This window comes from Taudactylus pleione, unplaced genomic scaffold (assembly GCF_031769625.1).
Source record: "Taudactylus pleione unplaced genomic scaffold, aTauple2 ptg000502l, whole genome shotgun sequence".
Lineage (NCBI taxonomy): Eukaryota > Metazoa > Chordata > Amphibia > Anura > Myobatrachidae > Taudactylus > Taudactylus pleione.
In genome coordinates, this window is record NW_028284904.1 from 2,930,359 (window position 1) to 2,950,802 (window position 20,444).

General features: G+C 42.6%; 1 protein-coding gene across 1 annotated transcript in view; it reads right to left on the reverse strand.

Moving 5' to 3' along the window:
• Positions 1-10,527: 10,527 nt before the first annotated feature.
• LOC148501792 (uncharacterized) overlaps positions 10,528-20,444 on the reverse strand; it is a 32,915-nt gene continuing 22,998 nt past the window's right edge. The window contains 3 exon segments of the mRNA XM_088449991.1: positions 10,528-11,006; positions 11,324-11,405; positions 18,717-18,821. Of these exon segments, the coding sequence (XP_088306117.1) occupies positions 10,528-11,006; positions 11,324-11,405; positions 18,717-18,821 (666 nt within the window).

A 20,444-nucleotide genomic window follows, 5' to 3' on the forward strand; every position in this document is an offset into this window, starting at 1 on the left:
TTTACGCCTGCTGCTGCTATGAGTGGATCTTCATCCCAGAAGGGGACCAGGAAGAAGACTACTTTTAGTAGTTCAACCAAACAATTGACTGTCACACAATCCTTTGATTTGGCGAAAAGTATGACGGCAAACACCCAGTTGCACAGCGGATTACTGACTCCATAACAGCTATGCTGGTACTAGATGTGCGGCCAGTATCCACCATAAATGCAGTCGGTTTTACAGTTAATGGAGGTCGTGTGTCCCCGCTACCATGTCCCTTCTAGATTCCACTTCTCTAAAATAGCAATTCCCAATCTGTACAAGGAAATTAATAAGGTTTTTTTTTAATGTCCTCCGAAATGCCATTGTGCCCACTGTCCACTTAACCACAGATATGTGGACAAGTGGGACAGGGAAAACTAAAGATTACAAGACTGACAGCCCACTGGGTAGGTGTATTGCCTCCAACAGTGCAAATGCCAGCTCATTCAGAGGTAGGCTACTCTGTGTATCACCGATTTCACTAAGAGGCATACCGCTGAGAACCTCTTAGAGAAAACTCAGGGAAATGGCTTACCCCACTTGGACTCTCTCGGGATTTGTGATTTCTGACAATGCCAGCAATATTGTACGAGCATTACATGTGGGCGAATTCGATCACATCTCATGCTTGCTCACACAATGAATTTGGTGGTGCAACATTTAAAAAAAAAAATTACAGGGGCGTGCAGGAGATGCTCTCAGTGGCCCAAAAGATTTCTGGACATATTCGATATTCAGAAACTGCGTGTAGAAGATTGCAGCACCAGCAAGAACTGTTGAATTTGCCCTGCCATCAGCTGAAGCAAGAGGTAGTAATTAGGTGGAATTCTATCCTCTATATGCTTCAGCGGATGAAGGATCAAAAAAAGTCTATCCAAGGCTACACTACGGCCTATGACATAGGGAAAGGAGCGGGAATGCACCTTAGTCAAGCGCAGAGGAGAATCATTTCCATGTTGTGCAAGGTTCTCAAACCCTTTGAACTTGCCACACGTGAAGTTAGTTTAGACACTGCCAGCTTGAGTCAGGTCATTCCCCTAATCAGACTTTTGCAAAAGCAGCTGGAGAAAATGAAGGAGGAGCTGAAACTGAGTGATTCCGCTAAGTATGTCGGACTTTTAGATCAAGCCCTTCCAGTCGTTTCAACAGGATCCAAGGGTTGTCAATCTCTTGCAATCAGATCACTATATTTTGGCGACCATACTTGATCCTAGGTTTAAGTCATACCTTGTGTCTTTCTTTCCGACTGACATAAATCTGAAAAGATGCAAAGAGCTGGTGGTGAAAAAAATTTCAGCTCAAGCGGAATGTGAGACGGCAGCATCTCCTCCTTCAGTTTCTACAGTTGCCAAGAAAAAACTACATTTTCCTAAGAGACCCGCTGCTGGTGGTGATGCAGGTCAGTCAGCAAAATCTAATGTTATCTGGTTGGGTCTGAAAGAACTGCCTACAATGAGTGACATGTCTAACGTGACTTTGTCTTATTACGTTCACCAGAGAATGGTGGATGACTATTTTAGGGATAGCATCCAAATAGGAATGTCATACAGTCCGTTTCACTACTGGCAGGAAAGAGAGTCAATTTGGAGTTCCTTACACAAACTGGCTTTGCTGTTCTTAAGTTGCCCACGCTGCAGTGTGTACTCTGAAAGAGTTTTCAGCGCAGCCAGGAACCTTGTCAGCGATCGTCGTAGGAGGTTACTTCCCCAAAATGTGGAAAAGATGATGTTCATCAAAATTAATTACAAATTCCACGAGGAAGACCTTTACCAGCACTAAAGTCCAAAGAATACAGAAGCGTCTGTAATGGTGGATTCCAGCAGGGACGAATTCATATTGTGTGAAGAGGAGGATGCACATATGTATTGTAAAGCCAGTTTGTGTATGGGATCATTGCCACCAATGTCCACTGCACATTGGCAGCTTGTTTTGTGGGGGGTCCAAACAAACCAATCATTTCAGCCACAAGTGGCAGTCCCTGTTGCAATTAACTATCAATTCTTCAGCCAGGGGCTGTACCAATTATCAATTCTTCAGCCAAGGACTGTACCAATCATCAATTCTTCAGGCAGGGGCTGTACCAATTATCAATTCTTCAGCCAAGGACTGTACCAATCATCAATTCAACAGCCGGGGGCTGCACCAATTATCAATTCTTCAGCCGGGGGCTGCACCAATTATCAATTCTTCAGCCAGGGGCTGCACCAATTATCAATTCTTCAGCCAGGGGCTGCGCCAACTATCAATTCTTCAATCTTCAAGGGGTACCCCAACCATCATCTTTCCACAGTCATCAAATCTATTTATCACTCAGATTTGAGCGAGCTAGCTGGATGCAACTTTTTGACCCTTAACTAGATGAAAAAAATCAATATTATGAGGTGGTCAAAATTGACTGGAAACGAGTGGAAATACAGTGCCTTGCAAAAGTATTCATCCCCCTTGGCTTTTTACCTTTTTTGTTACATTACAACTTGTAATTTTTTTTTTTTAATCTGAATTTTATGTGATGATCTGCACAAAATAGTCTAATTTGGTGAAGTGAAATGAGAAAAATATATATAAAAGAGAATCTTTATAAATAAAATTCCAAAAATTGGCATGTGCATATGTAATCACCCCCTTTGCAACCAATTACCTTCAGAAGTCACATAAATAGTGAAATGAAGTCCACCTGTGTGAAATCTAAGTGTCATATGATCTGTCAGTATAAACACACCTTTTCTGAAAAGCCCCAGAGGCTGCAACACCACTAAGCAAGTGGCATCACACCATGAAGACCAAGGAGCTCTCCAAACAAGTCAGGGACAAAGTTGTTGAGAAGTACAATTCTGGGTTGGGTTCTAAAAAAATATCAAAATCTTTGATGATCCCCGAAGCACCATCAAATCCATCATCATCAAATGGAAAGAACATGGCAAGAGAGGGCCGCCCACCAAAACTCACAGACCGGGTAAGGAGGGCATTAATCAGAGGCAGCACAGAGACCAAAGGTAACCCTGAAGGAGTTGGAGAGTTCCACAGCAGAGATTGGTGTATCTGTGCATGTGACCACAATAAGCCGTAAACTCCATAGAGCCTGGCTTTATGGAAGAGTGGCCAGAAAAAAGCAATTGCTTAGTGATAAAAATAAGAAGACACGATTTAAGTTTGCCAAAAGGCATGTGGGCGACTCCCCAAATGTATGGAGGATGGTGCTCTGGTCAGATAAGACTAAAATTTAACTTTTCGGCCACCAAGGAAAACGCTATGTCTGGCGCAAACTCAACACATCCCATCACCCCAAGAACACCATCCCCACAGTGAAACAGGGTCAGCTGTGGGGATGTTTTTCAGCAGCAGGGACTGGGAAACCAATTCGAGTCGAGGGAAAGATGGATTGTGCTAAATATAGGGATATTCTTGCGCAAAACCTGTTTCAGTCTGCCTGTGATTTGAGACTGGGACGAAGGTTCAACTTCCAGCAGGACAATGACCCGAAGCATACTGCTAAAGCAACACTCGAGTGGTTTAAGGGCAAACATTTAAATGTGTTGGAATGGCCTAGTCAAAGCCCAGATCTCAATCCAATTGAGAATCTGTGGTCAGACTTGAAGATTGCTGTTCACAAGCGGAAACCATCCAACATGAAGGAGCTGGAGCAGTTTTGCCTTGAGGAATTAGCAAAAATCCCAGGGGCAAGATGTGGCAAGCTCATAAGAGACTTATCCAAAGCAACTTGCAGCTGTAATTGCCGCAAAAGGTGGCTCGACAGAGTACTGACTTTAGGGGGTTAGTTATGCACGCTGAAGTTTTCTGTTATGTTGTCTTAAATGTTGTTTGATTCACAAAATAAAAAAAACAACTTCACAGTTGCAGGCATGTTCTGTGAATGAAATGATGCACACCTTCAAACAATCCATTTTAATTCCATGTTGTGAGGCAACAAAACATGAAAAAATGCAAAGGGGATGAATACTTTTGCAAGGCACTGTAAGTGTTATTGAGGTTAATAATACTGTAGGAACAAAAAAAGGCCCATTTTATGTGATTTTAGCTGTTTTTCTGATTTTTAAAGAAAAAATCCAGAGCCAAAACCGAAAAACAAAAACACGGAGGTGAGGTTTTGGCAAAACCAATCCAGATCCAAAACCAAAACACGGGGGTCAGCGCACATCACTAGTTCTATTACATCTTTTTGACAGACCACGTAAAAAAAAATCAAAAAGGTTTTGGGTTCCATACAAAAGGTCGACAGTACAGAAGGTTGACATATAAATGGTGAATGCATTTTTTTTTTTTTTAGGGTTACGCACTTACCAGAGGGTTAGGCAATAGAACGGATGGTGGTGCCTTTACCCTGACGGATAGGATTAGGCCCTAAGGGTGGGGGAGGACCATTTTTTTTATTGACCATTTCCATGTCGACCTTCTGTACTAACTTTTTCATGTCTATCATTTTATTGTCGACCTTTTGTTTCACATCCAAGGTTTTACTGTAGCTTGCGCTTTTTCATTTACATTGTACAGTAGCAGGCACACAAGGGGTCCTAATTATATGCTACTTTAAACAATGGGAAATAAATTAAGGATTATGTGCCAAGGCAGCTTTTATCTGCAAACATTTTATTAATGATAATTTTATATTAATTACTTGTATCTAGTTTTTAATCAAGCACATTTCAAGAGATCTAGACAAGTGATTAGAGGGTCCACGCAATCCGACATATAAAGTGCAGTGAGAATTTTACTGCTATTATTAAAAAAAATCTGATGCAAAGTAAATCCTGACACTTGCACTGAAGGCATAACTCCACGGATCTGTGGAAAGTGCCCCCACGCCCCTTCCCTCCGCTGTATTATTGCACAACTATCACAAACTTTTTCTGCAAACATTGCCTCCTGGGTTACTCAGCGAGTAAAAGGACTTTGATCCTTTTTAAATCCAAAACTAACAATAGTCTTAAACATGTAGCTGTGTCGGGAGTAAATATTCTGGGTTTCGGCTGGTATAATACGTAATCTTCTATTCTTCTGTGAAGTACTTAGGAATGACCACAGCTCAGCGGTATAACACAGATTTTGTGGTGATCCTTATAACTCCACATCCAGACCTACATAGTCCCTACCAATCTGGGGGTACAAGGGGTGAAGGTACACTTAAAGGGGGTTCCTGATTTGCTGTCAGCACAGATGCAAATCTTTGTATGTCCAGAGGGGCACCAATGAGGGCAGGTACTAATTACTCAGGAAGAACACATAGTTAATTTTTTTTTCTTTTTGTGGGTGCGGTCACACCCACAGGATTTGGCCTCCCCCTACCCCAATCCCATCAACTGGACATGTCATTGCTCTGCATAGCATATACAGTCAGGTCCATAAATATTGGGACATTGACAGAATTTTCAGATTTTGGCCTCTATTCACCAACACAATGGTTTTGAAATGAAACAAACAAGATGTGCTTTAACTGCAGACTTTCAGATTTAATTTGAGGGTAATTACATCCAAATCGGGTGAACGGTGTAGGAATTATAACCGTTTCAATATGTGCCTCCCACTTTTTAAGGGGCAAAAAGTAATGGGACTATCAAGTCAAAAGCTATTTCATGGACAGGTGTTGGCTATTCCTTCATTATTTCATTATCAGTTAAGTAGGTAAAAGGTCTGGAGTTGATTCTAGGTGTGACATTTGCATTTGGAATCAGTTGCTGTCAACTCTCAATATGAGATCCAAAGAGCTGTCACTATCAGTGAAGCAAGCCATCATTAGGCTGAAAAATCAAAACAAACCCATCAGAGAGATAGCAAAAACATTAGGTGTGGCCAAATCAACTGTTTGGAACATTCTTAAAAAGAAAGAACGCACCGGAGAGCTCAGCAACACCAAAAGACTCGGAAGACCACGGAAAACAACTGTGGTGGATGACAAAATAATTATTTCCCTGGTGAAGAAAAACCCCTTCACAACAGTTGGCCAAATCAAGAACACTCTCCAGGAGGTAGATGTATATGTGTCAAAGTCAACAATCAAGAGAAGACTTCACAAGAGTGAATATAGAGGGTTCATCACAAGATGCAAACCATTGGTGAGCCACAAAAACAGGAAGACCAGATTAGAGTTTGCCAAACAACATCTAAAAAAGCCATTACAGTTCTGGAACAACATCCTATTGACAGATGAGACAAAAATCAACTTGTACCAGAGTGATGGGAAGAGAAGGAAAGGAACTGCTCATGATCCAAAACATACCACCTCATCAGTGAAGCATGGTGGTGGTAGTGTCATGGCGTGGGCATGTATGGCTGCCAATGGAACTGGTTCCCTTGTATTTATTGATGATGTGACTGCTGACAAAAGCAGCAGAATGAATTCTGAAGTGTTTCGGGCAATATTATATGCTCATATTCAGTCAAATGCTTCAGAACTCATTGGACAGCGCTTCACGGTGCAGATGGACAATGACCCGAAGCATACTGCAAAAGCAACCAAAGAGTTTTGTAAGGCTAAAAAGTGGAATGTTATGCAATGGCCAAGTCAATCCCCTGACCGGAATCCGATTGAGCATGCATTTCACTTGATGAAGGCAAAACTGAAGGGAAAATGCCCCAAGAACAAGCAGGAACTGAAGACATTTGCAGTAGAGGCCTGGCAGAGCATCACCAGGGATGAAACCCAGTGTCTGGTGATGTCTATGTGTTCCAGACTTCAGGCTGTAATTGTCTGCAAAGAATTGGCAACAAAGTATTAAAAAGTGAAAGTTAGATTTAGGATTGTTTAGTTTGTCCCATTACTTTTGGCCCCTTAAAAAGTGGGAGGCACATATAGAAACCGTTGCAATTCCTACACCGTTCACTTGATTTGGATGTAATTACTCTCAAATTAAATCTGAAAGTCTGCAGTTAAATCACATCTTGTTTGTTTCATTTCAAAGCCATTGTGGTGGTGAATAGAGGTCAAAATATGAAAATTCTGTCAATGTCCCAATATTTATGGACCTGACTGTACCTATCTATATATGGCTATTCTGACATCACTTGGTTTCCTCATTCTCAGATTCATTTATTTTTTTAAACATATTTTAAAATGACAATATGTACAAATACATTGAAAATTAATTAACCAAAATGCTCAATAAAGAGAAATCAACCTTTAACACTAAACATCTAAAACTATCTAACGAGACAGAGGTAGCTCCTATCATCTCGACCGTTCACCTATATCTTGGAACCTCTGGCAGCCAAGCTCCTCTCCATCACAAATACTTCTTGTATTCAGGTTGGCCCCAGGGATCATAAGCTACCTGTCTATGTAGACAACTTGCGCCTTACAATTACTAAGCCTCTCTCTTTTTATTTGGCTTGATCACCATTTTTTATAATTAACTTGGATACGACTGCAGCTCTTCCTTCAATTTTAATTTAAATATTTAGGTGTTTAAATCACCAGTTCCTATGACCAGTTTTTTTTTTTTTTTAAACAAAATATTTTATTGGAAGACAATATAAGTTTGCATAAAGAAAAACAAACAAGCAAAACATTGTCTTGAATATGTGATGAATTAAAACACATTCAAACTGTATACTTTTACAGAGATAAGTAAATAATATCGATATAAACAACTCGGTAGTTAATAAATTAGCCAAGATCAACACAAGTAATACCGATAATTTACTAAATATTATTATCCATAACATCCCCATAATTTTGTATTTTATAACAAAAAAGAGAAAAACAAAGTAAAGAGAGAAAGAAGGAACAAACAAAAAGGGGAGGGGGGGTATTCAGAGGGAAGGAAGGGAGTTTTAGGGTAGAGTATTCAACGGACTCCAGGAGCAGGGCGGGTCTCAGAGAAATTTGGTAACCAAATCAGATGATATTTCGCTACTGAATTATTTTGCAAGATAGAAATATATTCCATTGATGCAATATAGTTCATTTTAGCTATAAGAGCATCTTTTGAGGGTGGGCGGTGGTCTTTCCAGTGGTTGGCTATAAGGGTTTTAGCGGCATTACATATATGTGTAATCAGTTTATCCTGGGTTTTGGATACACCGAGTGGTGCATTCAATAATGCTGATATTGGATCTAATATAAATCCCATACCAAGAGCCTGATCAATTGGCGAACATGGGACCAAAAAAGGCGGATAGAGGGACAAGACCACCAAATGTGGAAAAAAGTACCAACGGGTATATACTTTATAGCAATTTTTGCGTATTGAAACACTAATAGAAGCTTTGGCGGTACGTAATCTAATTTCTTCCCATTGATCATCATCTATATTCGTAGCTAGATCAGATTCCCACAAATAATTCATGCGGTTCGCGTGGAGGATGATCGGGTGCCAAAATTGAATTGTAAATTATTGAGATATTCCCTCTCCTCCCAATTGAATATAAACACAGATGTTCAAATGAGGTAGGTTTGCGCAGCGAAGTAGATTTAGTTTGGGAGCAGATAAAACTAAAAATTAGAAAAATATTGGAAGCAAGAGGAAGGGAGGTTTAAGCGATCTTGGAAGTCCTGGAATGAGGAAGGAGCAAAATCGCCTTTGATATGAATAAATCTGTCTACACCTCGAGCCTGCCATGGAGCTGCCATTTTTCTATCACATCCTGAGGGGAATTGAGGATGATCCCATATTGGGGTGAGTGGGGACGGATAGGGAGAAAAGTCATAAGTGGTGCGTACTTTGTCCCATAGCTGGAGAGAAAATTTGATAGTAGGGATTGAGGGCCTGATTCAGAGCCGGACGCTCTGACCAGAGCACTCGCTCTGAATCAGGGCCGGCCTAGCTTAAAATGGAGCGGCCTCCTGGCCGGTCGCATAGCTGTGGGTGACCACCCACAGCTTATGCGAGCGGCCAAAAAGATGGTCGCGATAGTCAAGACCATTGGGCTTGCGACGAGACCCTGCGGTAAGGTCTCGCTGCCGCAAGCCCAGGAGTGCTTTTGGCTCTATTAGAGCCAAAAACACTCCCACTGACATCACTAGTGATGTCAGTGGGGCTGGACCCAGACGGTAGGCATTCCCATGGGAATGCCTCCGTCTGGGCTGCCACGCCCCCGGCACGCCCACCAAAGGGGGCGTGCTGTCTCTCACCATCGACAGCACGCCCCCTTTGGTGCGATACCCCGAGCGACGGCTTCCCAGTCGCTCGCCGGGTCTCGCGCATACGCATAACGGAGGCGCCTCCGTCGTGCGTGCGCATTTGGGTAACATCGACCCGCTTGCGAGCGTACAGCGCTCGCGAGCGGGTCTGAATGAGACCCTGAGTACACTGACGCCGGCCTACAATTTTTAGGAAGCCAAACCAAAGTATTAAGCGTATCACATTGAGTCAAGGAATTCTCAATATCAACCCACATTTTAACTCCTGGGTCAGAATGCCATGACAGGATGTGATTAAGATGACATGCCTCATAGTAAGACTGTAGAATAGGGAGTCCCAAGCCCACCGTGATTGTACTTTTGCTAAGAATTGATCTCCTGATACGGGGTCTACTACCCGCCCATACAAATCTGTTACAGCGTTTTTGTAAAGAGATGAGGGTTGCGCGGGGTACCGAAATTGGAAGAGTCTGGAAAAGATATAATAAACGGGGGAGAAGGTTCATTTTGAGAGAGTTTATTCTACCAAACCACGAGATATACATCCGATGCCAGTTCTGTGTCAAAGTACTAATCAGAGGGACAAAATTAGCCTGATACAGAGAAGAGTAGTTTTTAGTGATGGATATCCAAAGATATTTTATAGCGGATGGCCTCCAAAGAAAAGGAAATGAAGAGGTTAACGTGGCCTGCATTTGAGGAGAGACATACAAAGCAAAAGCTTCCGATTTAGAATGATTAATTTTGTATCCCGAAAAGGAACCGTAAATGGAGAGCTCCTTTTGAAGGTTAGGAAGGGATATTAACGGACTGGAAAGAGTCAGGAGAACATCATCCACGAAAAGGGATATTTTGTAATGGTTTTGACCAACTGTGATGCCCTGAATATCAGTATTAGCTCGAATAAGGGCGGCTAGTGGTTCGATGCATAGGGCAAATATAAGGGGTGATAATGGGCAGCCTTGTCGTGTGCCATTGTTAAGGGTGCATCGGGGGGAACAGATCCCATTTGTCAAAACCATAGAAGAGGGACAGGAATAGAGGGCTTTAATAGCCGTGATAAAATGGCCCCTGAATCCAAATGAGGAGTAGAGAATAAGACGGGCCATGAAATGCGATCAAACGCCTTCTCAGTGTCGAGTGCTAGGACTATAGAAGGTGTTTTGGAAGCATTAATATGATGGATCAAATTGATAGTGCGTCTAGTATTATCTGAGGCTTGACGTCCCGGCATAAAGCCTACTTGATCAGAGTCCATTAAAGACGTTAACACAGAATTTAATCTACTAGCAAGTACCTTGGCAAATAATTTAAGGTCAGTGTTTATTAAAGAGATGGGCCTATAATTGGTACAAAGGGAAGGGTCTTTACCGGGCTTGGGGATAACTATAATACGAGAAGCCAAAGAATCAGTGTGGAACGGGGTTACGTTCATGACTCAATAGTTTAACCATATATCGTAACAACTGAGGGGCAAATGTTTTGTAGTAGGCCATTGAATAGCCATCTGGGCCTTGGGCCGTAGATGGTTTCTGGGTTTTCAGTGCCATTTCAATTTCCTCAATTGAGATATCATTATTTAGAAGCTGATGAGCAGATGTATCAATTTGGGGGACGGCACAGGAGTCTAAATACAATTGGGACTCAGTGGTATGAGAGGATGGGTCAACAGGTGGTTTTAAATTATATAGAGCTCGATAGTAATCCAAGAAAACCTTGTTGATACATTTAGGGTCATAGGTCAAACAACCAGTGGGGTCTTTAATTGAGTAGATGGCCTGGGCAACTTTTTTATTGCGTAGTTTATTGGCCAATAAGGTATGAGCCTTGTTGCTTTTGTCATAGAAATTTTGATTAGCCCAGCGCAGAGATCGTTTAACCTCTTCAGCTTAGAGAGATTGCAATTCAGCTCTTGCTTTAAAAAGTTGGGTAAGAGTGGTCTTGGAGTGAGTGCGCTTGTGTTCTCTGTCAAGATCTGCAATGGAGTTAGTCAGGTGAGCCATCTGTTGTTCCTGTTCTCTTTTTCTACGAGAGGCATATTGAATAATCGATCCCCGTATGACAGCTTTATGGGCCTCCCAGACCGTCGACATAGTACACTCTCCCTGTATATTAAGAAGTAATCCTGAATTTTAGATTTGATCAATTCTTGAAACAACTGGGGGATTTTTAGTAAAGTCTTGTTGAGTCTCCATGGTGACCTACCATTCTTAGATTCTAGATTTGTTACTGACAAAACTGAATGGTCTGACCATGTGTTAGGAATTATCTTGGAGTGAATTGCAGACTGTGAGAGTGAGGCACAACAAAGAAATAAATCAATACGGGAGTATACATCATGGGGTATGGAAAAAGGTGTAATCTCGGGTGGTGGGGTTAAGAAAATGCCATACATCAAAAAGCCCATTTTCAGCTATATTTTTTTGTAATGCTAAGGATGGGGTTGATATGTCTCTACGAGGGGGGGAGCCTGATTTGTCCATGTGAGGAGCGAGAGTCATGTTAAAATCTCCCCCTACCAGTGTTTTACCTTTACGATAAATACTGAGATCATGAAAAAAATTACGAAAGAATCTGGTTTGGCCAGTGTTAGGGGCATATATGTTAGCTAATGTAATCTCCTCACGTCCAAGCTTACCTCGTATCATAATATATCTGCCCTCACAGTCACATCTGGAATCTAGAAATTGAAAAGGGAGGGACTTTCTGAGCAAGATTGCCATGCCATTACGTTTGGAGGCATGGTTGGAATACCATACCATTGGGAAAGTTTTGGAGGATAATGACGGGTGTGAGTTATTTTTCAAGTGGGTCTCTTGTAAGAAAATAATATATCCTTTCAATTTACGAAGGGTCTTGTGAAGATGTGAGCACTTTTGGGGTGTATTAAGACCTTTTGTGTTAATGGATAAACTTATTAAAGGCATCGCGACAAGGTTTCAAATAACAACTTAAATAATTGCCAAATAAAAAACAAAACTCCGAAGACCGCTGAAAGGGGAAGAGAAAAAGAAAAAAAAAAAAAGAAGGGGTAACAAGAAAATAAAATAAGAGATGAAAAGAAAAATAAAGGCTAAATAAGCGGCCGAAAATATCCTACAGATCTGGATAGATGGCCACAAAAGTAGAGCTCCACAGGAATGGGAGCTCACAGGTGGGATTGAATAATAAAATTTCAATATAGGCCTACTAAGAAGCCCAATTAGTATATTTAATTATAATCCCTAGATTGGGGGGTGGAGTGACAGGTGGAATTACCACTACTCCCCCCTAGGAGCTACATATAATACTTATTGATCAATACTGAACAGCAGATAACATTATGAAGATAACGAGAAAAAAAAGAAAAGATTATAGGTCCTATGATAAGGCCATAATAGACACTATAATCGCGAGACATTGTATTAACGGGCAAAGAGGCTACACTAGTAACCTTATCTATAGTGTACATGTACAGATGCTAGCGAAACATTTACAGATAATATTATGAATATGTTCCAGTACACAATAAATCAAGATAAAAAACCTCAATACTATTAGGACTAGATTTAATTCTTGAAGAGAATATCTTTACCTGTATGTTAGGTGGGGCCACAGCAATAAAAGATAGCGATATACCAAACATTTTGCAAACTTCTAGTTATCAGTAAAGTAATTGAATCAATTAGAAAATAGCTTGTAAGAAACAGAATATTAATTTTAGAGTTATAAAGGGCGACAAAAGACACTCAATCTCAGATCGGAAGTAGGTCAAGTTGGCGATGATGCTCCAGAACGACCAAGAACTGGATCAGGAGTAGGTGTCAGGTTCAACTTTCTGAGCAGTTGATTCCCCTCTTCTACTGAGCGAATAGAATGAAGGCGGGCTTCAATGTTCACTGAGAGACGAAAGGGGAATCCCCATCTGTATTTATAGCTGTGATCCCGGAATGCATATGTGATTGCTCGGAGGTCGCGACGTTTAGCTAATGTAGCCGGAGCCAGGTCTTGAAATATTTGTAAACAAATTTGCAAACAAAAGGAGGTAGTGTTTTCGCTGGCCATGGTGATGTTGTTCTTGATCTGCAATGATAGCAATATAAGAATAACATCCCTAGGAGGGTCAAAATCTTTGGGTTTGGGTCGTAAAGCCCGATGAGCTCGCTCTTTCTGTATGGACTCAGCGGTCAGTGAAGGAGCTATTGAAATAAAGTCTCTTGAGATAGGATTCCAAGTCGGAAGCTGTAATGACCTCCGGGTATATTACGGATTCGGAGGTTGTTCCGTCTCTTGCGATTTTCGAGATCCTCTGTCTTATATAGGAGAAACTCCAGTTCGCTATGTAGGCAATCCATGTTTTTTCTTGGAAATTCCTATGGGTGTCTGTTTGCGATTCCAACAAGGAGGTACGAGAATCCAGATCGGCGATGTCAGATTGTGAATGAGGTTTTAAGGTCCAATATCATGGATTGAAGGGATTGTATATCCTCTTTTGTCGAGGGGCCTGACATGGGATCCATCATTGGTTTAGATATAGAGGTAACAGGTGAAGTAACTGAGGTCTGTGACCCACAGCGGGAGGAATGTTGTGAGATATCTTGTGAGGCAGTTTTTCTTGTTCTATTCCCTGATCTGCTCATAGTATCATGTTAAACAAGGATAATATAGCAATGTGTGGATACATAGAGAAAAGTAATGAGTATGCTTGTAGCTCAGGAGCGGGTGGAGCAGAGGATCACATATTACACCAGGAACAGCATGAGTCTATATCTAGAACGTCCACAGTTTCCACGGCCCTTATGACATCCGGGGTCAGATATAGGTCAAGAACACCAGTATCCTATGTTCCAGGGGTAAATAAGTGAAACAGCAGAATACGGAATATTCTCAGTGATTTCTGATTAGAAATAATTATTCCAACAATCAGTGTTCAACAGTGCAACAGCAGTAGCGAAGATATTAAACCCAACAGGGAGCTTCCCAAATAGTTGCACGGGGCGGAATTGACCCAGTGTATGTTGATTTAGCAAATACCACTCTAGTAATCAAAAATGCAGCAATAGAAAAAATACAATACACGACGGAGTGGTGCAGTCCTCAGGGGAAAAGATTCAAAATGGTGCTTGTAATAGTGTTTCACAGTAGTAGCCCCTGCACATGTAAAGGGAGCAAGGGCAAAACAGAGATCCCGGTCCAGCCGACAGATCTCACCCTACAGCCCCTATTAGGACTGAGACCCCAGGAGAATTATGGGAAGATTTAATAATTATACATATTATATGAGGTTGCAGGGTGCCCGTTCGTGGACTGGGCTGCCCACAGTATCCCCGCTAATAAGGCCAAGTCACAGCAGCCACCGGTGAGCTGCACAGCAAATCTGCCGGGCAGGTCGTCAGGAAGGACACAGGGCACAGGAGGACTCACCCATCAACAGGAGCCGGTGGTTCCAGATAGCGGGAGCCGCCGAGATCGTCCAGAGCGGCAAGCCTAGCGGTCCTCACACATGACCGGAGGATCGCGGCAGGGCCGGCTCTGCAGCTGAACCTGCGGCTCCACACCGCGCGACAGGCCTCGGGAGCGGGTCGGAGGGGCCACTGAAGAGACACTGGTGAGGACAGGCAAGGTACAGGCACCGCACCAGGTAAGGGAGCGCTGCAGCTCGGGTGTCAGTCCGCCGGGCACCGGGTTTAAAATTGAGGCCCCGGCTTCACTCGTGTGACCAGGCCACAACATGGGGAGTGAATTATTAACTTCCCGGCTCCGCAACCTCGGCCACCGTTGGTGCAGGTGGTATATTAGAGGCTGGCACAGGTGTCGATTGTCCCCAACAGCTTTGGGCTTCTATGTATTGGCCGTCAGGCGGGAGCTGCAGGGAAACACGACCGATCCTGATGGACGCCAAGCCACGCCCCCCTATGACTAGTTTTATACTGCAAATTTTCCTTGGCCAATGAAGACAATAAGGAATGACCGTTGGTTTGAATTGGTCGTATAAGCCTATTACTTCTTCCATATGCTCACATGCTGTTTCTTAAAGATCATCTCTAGTCTAATTATGCAAGTCTATAAGTGTGCCAAGCATGGTCAGCATTAAGGAAAACACCTATACATGATTGCAATAATAATGCCTGACATGCATCTGTTCCTGTGCATCCTTACTATAGCATGAGACAGATATTGGAGGGACTGCGGTTGTGAGGAAACCATGACTCACACAGTATACTTGAACAGAAATTAGTAATTATTTGGAAAACGTCCATAACTCAATTATCACTAGTGTTGGGTTCCACCTTGCTTCTTGCTTATCTATATTGATCTCAACAGATATTGATACTGTACGCCATATACTTAACGCTGTTAGTTGTTCTATTGCAGTGTGCTGTAAGGAGTGGAACCCCCATCATCCACTATATCAATTAGTTCCTTTTTGTGCACCTAGAGGAGAAACAGATTTATTCGGGTTTCTCCATTTGGTATTGTGACAATTGTTGATAGGTGCTTAATGTGCTGTCCTCTGCACTTCTATTTCTTTCGGTAGGAGTAGAATTAATAAGGGGGAGAACATGAGGAAAAAGTGGCTTTCACAAGTTCTCATGATTTAAGATATAAAGGTTAAAACATTTTTTTTTTTTTTTTTTAAAGTGGTGATTTAAGATAAAATTACAAATTTAAATTTAGAGAAAAAGGCAGACAAAAGTGATTCTAGACTGGACCTAGTCATTTTGTTTTTATTGTTCTCAGTGTACGCATTTCCCCTCCAGACCCCCTAATCCCACAGAAGACGGATTGTATGGTGGAGATTTCAATACTGGGGGGTGGGAAGGTAAAGATATGCATCTGCAAAAATTAAAATGCTCTGCAACCTACTGTAGATTATGCTGAACATGAGGAATTCAGATGCATTTAACTGGAGTATCCCACTATAAATTGCTCGCAATTTCCAACAAAAAAATAAACGTCATAATGCACACGTTGTAGGCAGCCATTTTGCAAGCCAAATACTATTTAAAATGGGGCCTATTAATTTACTAGGAATATTACTGGTAAGGAACATCACTTATTTTCTGCTTATAACTCAAAAGAGGTACACCAAAAAACAAAGCAATGTTTTCCATACTATAATATCCAGAACAACACGCAGCAGGAACTCTTGCGCAATTGAACTGACTGGATGTTGAGTGATGCGATCCTAAAAATATAGAGGTGTCCTCATAGAACGGTCCCTTTTTGTGACACATGGTGTGGGACGCCGGGCTTGATTCCCGTGCAGCGCACAAAAGCCTCAATTTTGCCCTTATAGTGTACTAGGTACCTAGGATTAGATTTTCTATCACAAGCGAATTGGTATAATGTAATGGAATGTTTTTTGGGGGGGTTTTTTGCCTTTTTACACAGGCTGCATCACATTTCTCTCAATTTTGAACCTTACTTTGCTTATATTGTACTAAGTATTTAGGATTATTTACTTATTAAGTCACATATATATCGCCAGCATATCCCGTTGCACTATAGAATTGAGAACAAACAGTAATAGAATAAGACTGGGTAATAAGAGAAGGACAGAGGTAAGAGGACCCTGCTCGCATGCTTATATTCCATAGGGAAATAGGCATTCATACACAAGGATAGGCGCTACCTATTGCATATTGTTCCAGCCCGAGTACAGAGGTTCTTGGTGGGCTGTATGATCCAGACAGACAGGAATGTTGGCCTAGAGCCAGGAAGATGTGAAAGTGAAGAAAGAAAATATGTAAAGTTATGTGTGGACTGTATAGTGGGGTGGTTCTGAAATGTGATAAACTGCCTGAATAGGTGCATGTTCCGGGACTTGTTGAAGGTTTGGAGACTACAGGAAAGTCTTATTGTGCATGGGAGGGCTTTCCGCAGATTGGGTGCAGCCAGAAAAGAAAAAGTCCTGTAACCATGAATGGAAGCAGGTGATGCGTGTGGATGAGAGAGGCAGATCTAGTGCAGAGCGTAGAGGTTGGGAGATAAGCCAAGAGATGGATGTTGGTGCAGTTTGGTTAATAGCCTTAGCAGTTTTGCAGCAAAGGGATTGGTATAAAGGCGCAGAATAAGCATAACAATGGTTAGTGTTAGTCCCTGGCATCCCACCTGTCTTTTTACCATAGATTGTATACATTTTCCTCAATTCTGCTTTTTCGACAATTTTAGATATTTAGGATGTGTTTGGCGTGTCTAAGTCGCAAAATCTGTGGCACGCTAATTGGAGCTAGCTGGAGAGATTTAAGAATACAGATGTGTTCTCGTACACTATTGCTCCAGTTGTGCCAATCAACCCTTCTCAGCGTGCCAGGCCCAGGGCGGCTTAGCTTGCGCCGAGCGTCCTTCTCGTAAGAAAATGCATCATAATCGCAATCGGATTCAGCAAACCGATTCACGAGCCGGCACCGATTAATTTGATACGCGTCACTTGTATATCTGTGTACGACGGAGTCCGTAAGCGAAGAGCTGGGAAGCGGCAGCCCCTGCTTTTTTGCACACCAGGTTCCGTTGTGCTTCACATACACTCAGACATACACATAACACTGCACAACAATGAAAACGTTTCCGATGTGAAAACAGTTACTTCTAATTGATTTCAGCATGCAAAGAATGAATATGACATTTAAAACTCTGTTAGCTCTGAGTTCCGAGATGTAGCCCATTTATGACGATGTAGGGGTATTCCTAGTGACGTGGGCAGAATGGAGAGAATCTTACCAGCAATCTGCGTTCCGCGCAGAGGGGGCGGGGCCTAATGACCCAATTAAATGAATCAGTTGTTATTTGTCCCCTCCCCTATTCAAATATATGCGATTTACGGGATTACCCACACAAGATAACTGTGGTGCACTGAGTGACAAGCATAGTGAGCCATTCCACCAAGACATTTCAGCAATGGAACAAAGATATCAGGGCAGGTGATCACTACTGTTGGACAGTGACAAGAGATGCCCCAGAAGAGGAGTACAAGCGACAAGCAAAGAGAAAGCACCCCCATGTATAGGCCACTATATTACATAGTACTTTCGTATGCTGTATGTTTGTTTAGTTTTGTGTTCTTATTTGTGATTGATTGAATAAAAACTATTTATTTTCTATCAAGAAAATATCAGATTATTTTAAAATAGCTTTTCACTATGACTATATTATTAATGTACATACAGTATAGTGCAAGTAGTGTAGCTCAAAAAATAGAGCTAGTAAAAACATTCTGAAATCATTTTAGTTTTTCTTGACGTCAAATTAGTAATTTATGACTATTTTTAGAAAGGAAACAAATTAAAAGTATTAATTTGTTGTACAATGTAATCAGTGTATTCTTGTGAAGCAATTTAGCAGATCTGATTGTGACGAAGACGCATTTTAGGGTGAAAGAGACACTCGGCGGAAGCCAAGTCGCCTACGTTCTGGCGGCACACTCGTGTTAGGAGTCTCGCAGGGCATGGCATATTGAAGCTAGAGGGTATATATATACTAAAGTGCAGGTTTTCAGAAGTGGAGCTGTTGCCCATAGCAACCACGATTCTAGCTATTATCTTCTAGAAGGTGCTAGTTAAATGTTAAGTAGAAACTGGTTGCTATGGGCAACATCTCCACTTCTAACATCACTCACTTTAGTAAATATATCCCTCGGTGTCATCTGTAAGTGTTTGTCTAAGAGTATGACACAAAATGGAAGTACTAGGTCTAATGGAAAAGCATGTACAGGAGTAGACAACTGAAGGATAGAAGACACATGTAGTTATCAATGGAACATACCCAGACTGGACTATTATTATTAGTGGCATGTCACAGGAATCCGTATGGACTCCTTACGTTAGGATGGAAAACTCTCAAAGGTTATAGACACAGAAAAGAGAGATGGGAAAGTACTCGAGGAGAGAAAGCCGCACGCAGCGCTAGACAGGGGCAGCAAAAGGAAATGGAACTCTGGAATGCATTAACAGGGGGAATCAATACACAAGACGCAAACACAACATTACCACCGTGTGGGTCACAGTAGGGAGAATATCTTGAAAGTGGAATTTTGGTCACTTTATTGTACAAAGGATAAAAGGAGAAGACGAGAAGGGTCACAAGTGGGCAGACTCGTTATTGAAGGAATCTGATTGGATCTATAAATTGAATTGAGAATTTCATGTCCAATGAGTGATGTGGACATTCAGTGCCGGCACGCACACGGTGGGGAAAAGAGACAAGAGAGTAACAGCCAGGGTAAGCGTAGGAGTGGTGGCCTTGACCGGGCATTTAATATAGCAGTAATTATGAGAGAAAGCTTAGACAGACTACGGAGCTTATTCAGAGGCGGCCGTGCGGTCGTACATTTTTTGATGTTTTGCCAGTGCGCATGCGCACGAAGGAGCTGGCTCCCTTGTGCGCATGCGTGAGACCCGCTACGACCGACAGCGCTGGTTGTAGCGGGTCTCTTTCCAAAGGGGGCGAGCTGTCGATGTTGATTGACAGCTCGCCCCGTTTGGAAGGCGGGACGGGGGGGGTGGCAGCCCAAACGGAGGCGTTCCTATGGGAGCGCCTGCCGTTTGGGGGAGGCCCCACTGACATCACTAGTGATGTCAGTGGAGAGCTTCCGGCTCAGACAGAGCCAGAAGCTCTCCGGGGCTTATGACAAGTGAGACCCTACCCTAGGGTCTCGTCGTAAGCCCCGATGGTCGCTGACCATCGCGACCATCACCCGAGCGGTCGTTAGAGCTCTGGGTGTTAACCCACAGCCTAACGACCGCAACAGAGGCGGGCGGTCAGGATGCAAGTGGCCGCCCAGTTTCTGAGCGACCGCTTGCATCCTCCGACCGCCTCTGAATGAGGCCTACATCCCTTCATTTTGGGGGAGGAAAAAAGCAGCTCGGCAGCAACTCTAATATTTGTAAATATAGTTGAGGTTAAAACAAAGATTAGTCTAAGGGACTTTGGCGCTCATTCAGACCCGCTCGCTAAGTGCGTTCGCTCGCACCCTGCGTATGCAAATTCTGCGCCCGCCCAGCAAGGCATTAGCATGCCCACTATGTCTTGGCGTGCGATCACTTTGTGTATGCAAACGCCCACCAGCCATTCATAAGACACCCACTTGCACATGTCATCTCCTGGAAGTGCATTAAACCATTGGTACATCGAGCACCATCAGATGCAATCGCAGCGCTTGAGGTTGACTATACCCTTCCGCAAGCACTGCGATCACATCAGTGTGACATTCAACCAGGTGACGAGTAAAATGACGCTGCCTGTTAATTATGCACAAATCTGAAATGGCATTGAGACACTCGGGCACGCCTGCGTTTGCACCTCCACTCCCCAGTCTGCCCGTTACCACCCACAAACAGCCTCTCCT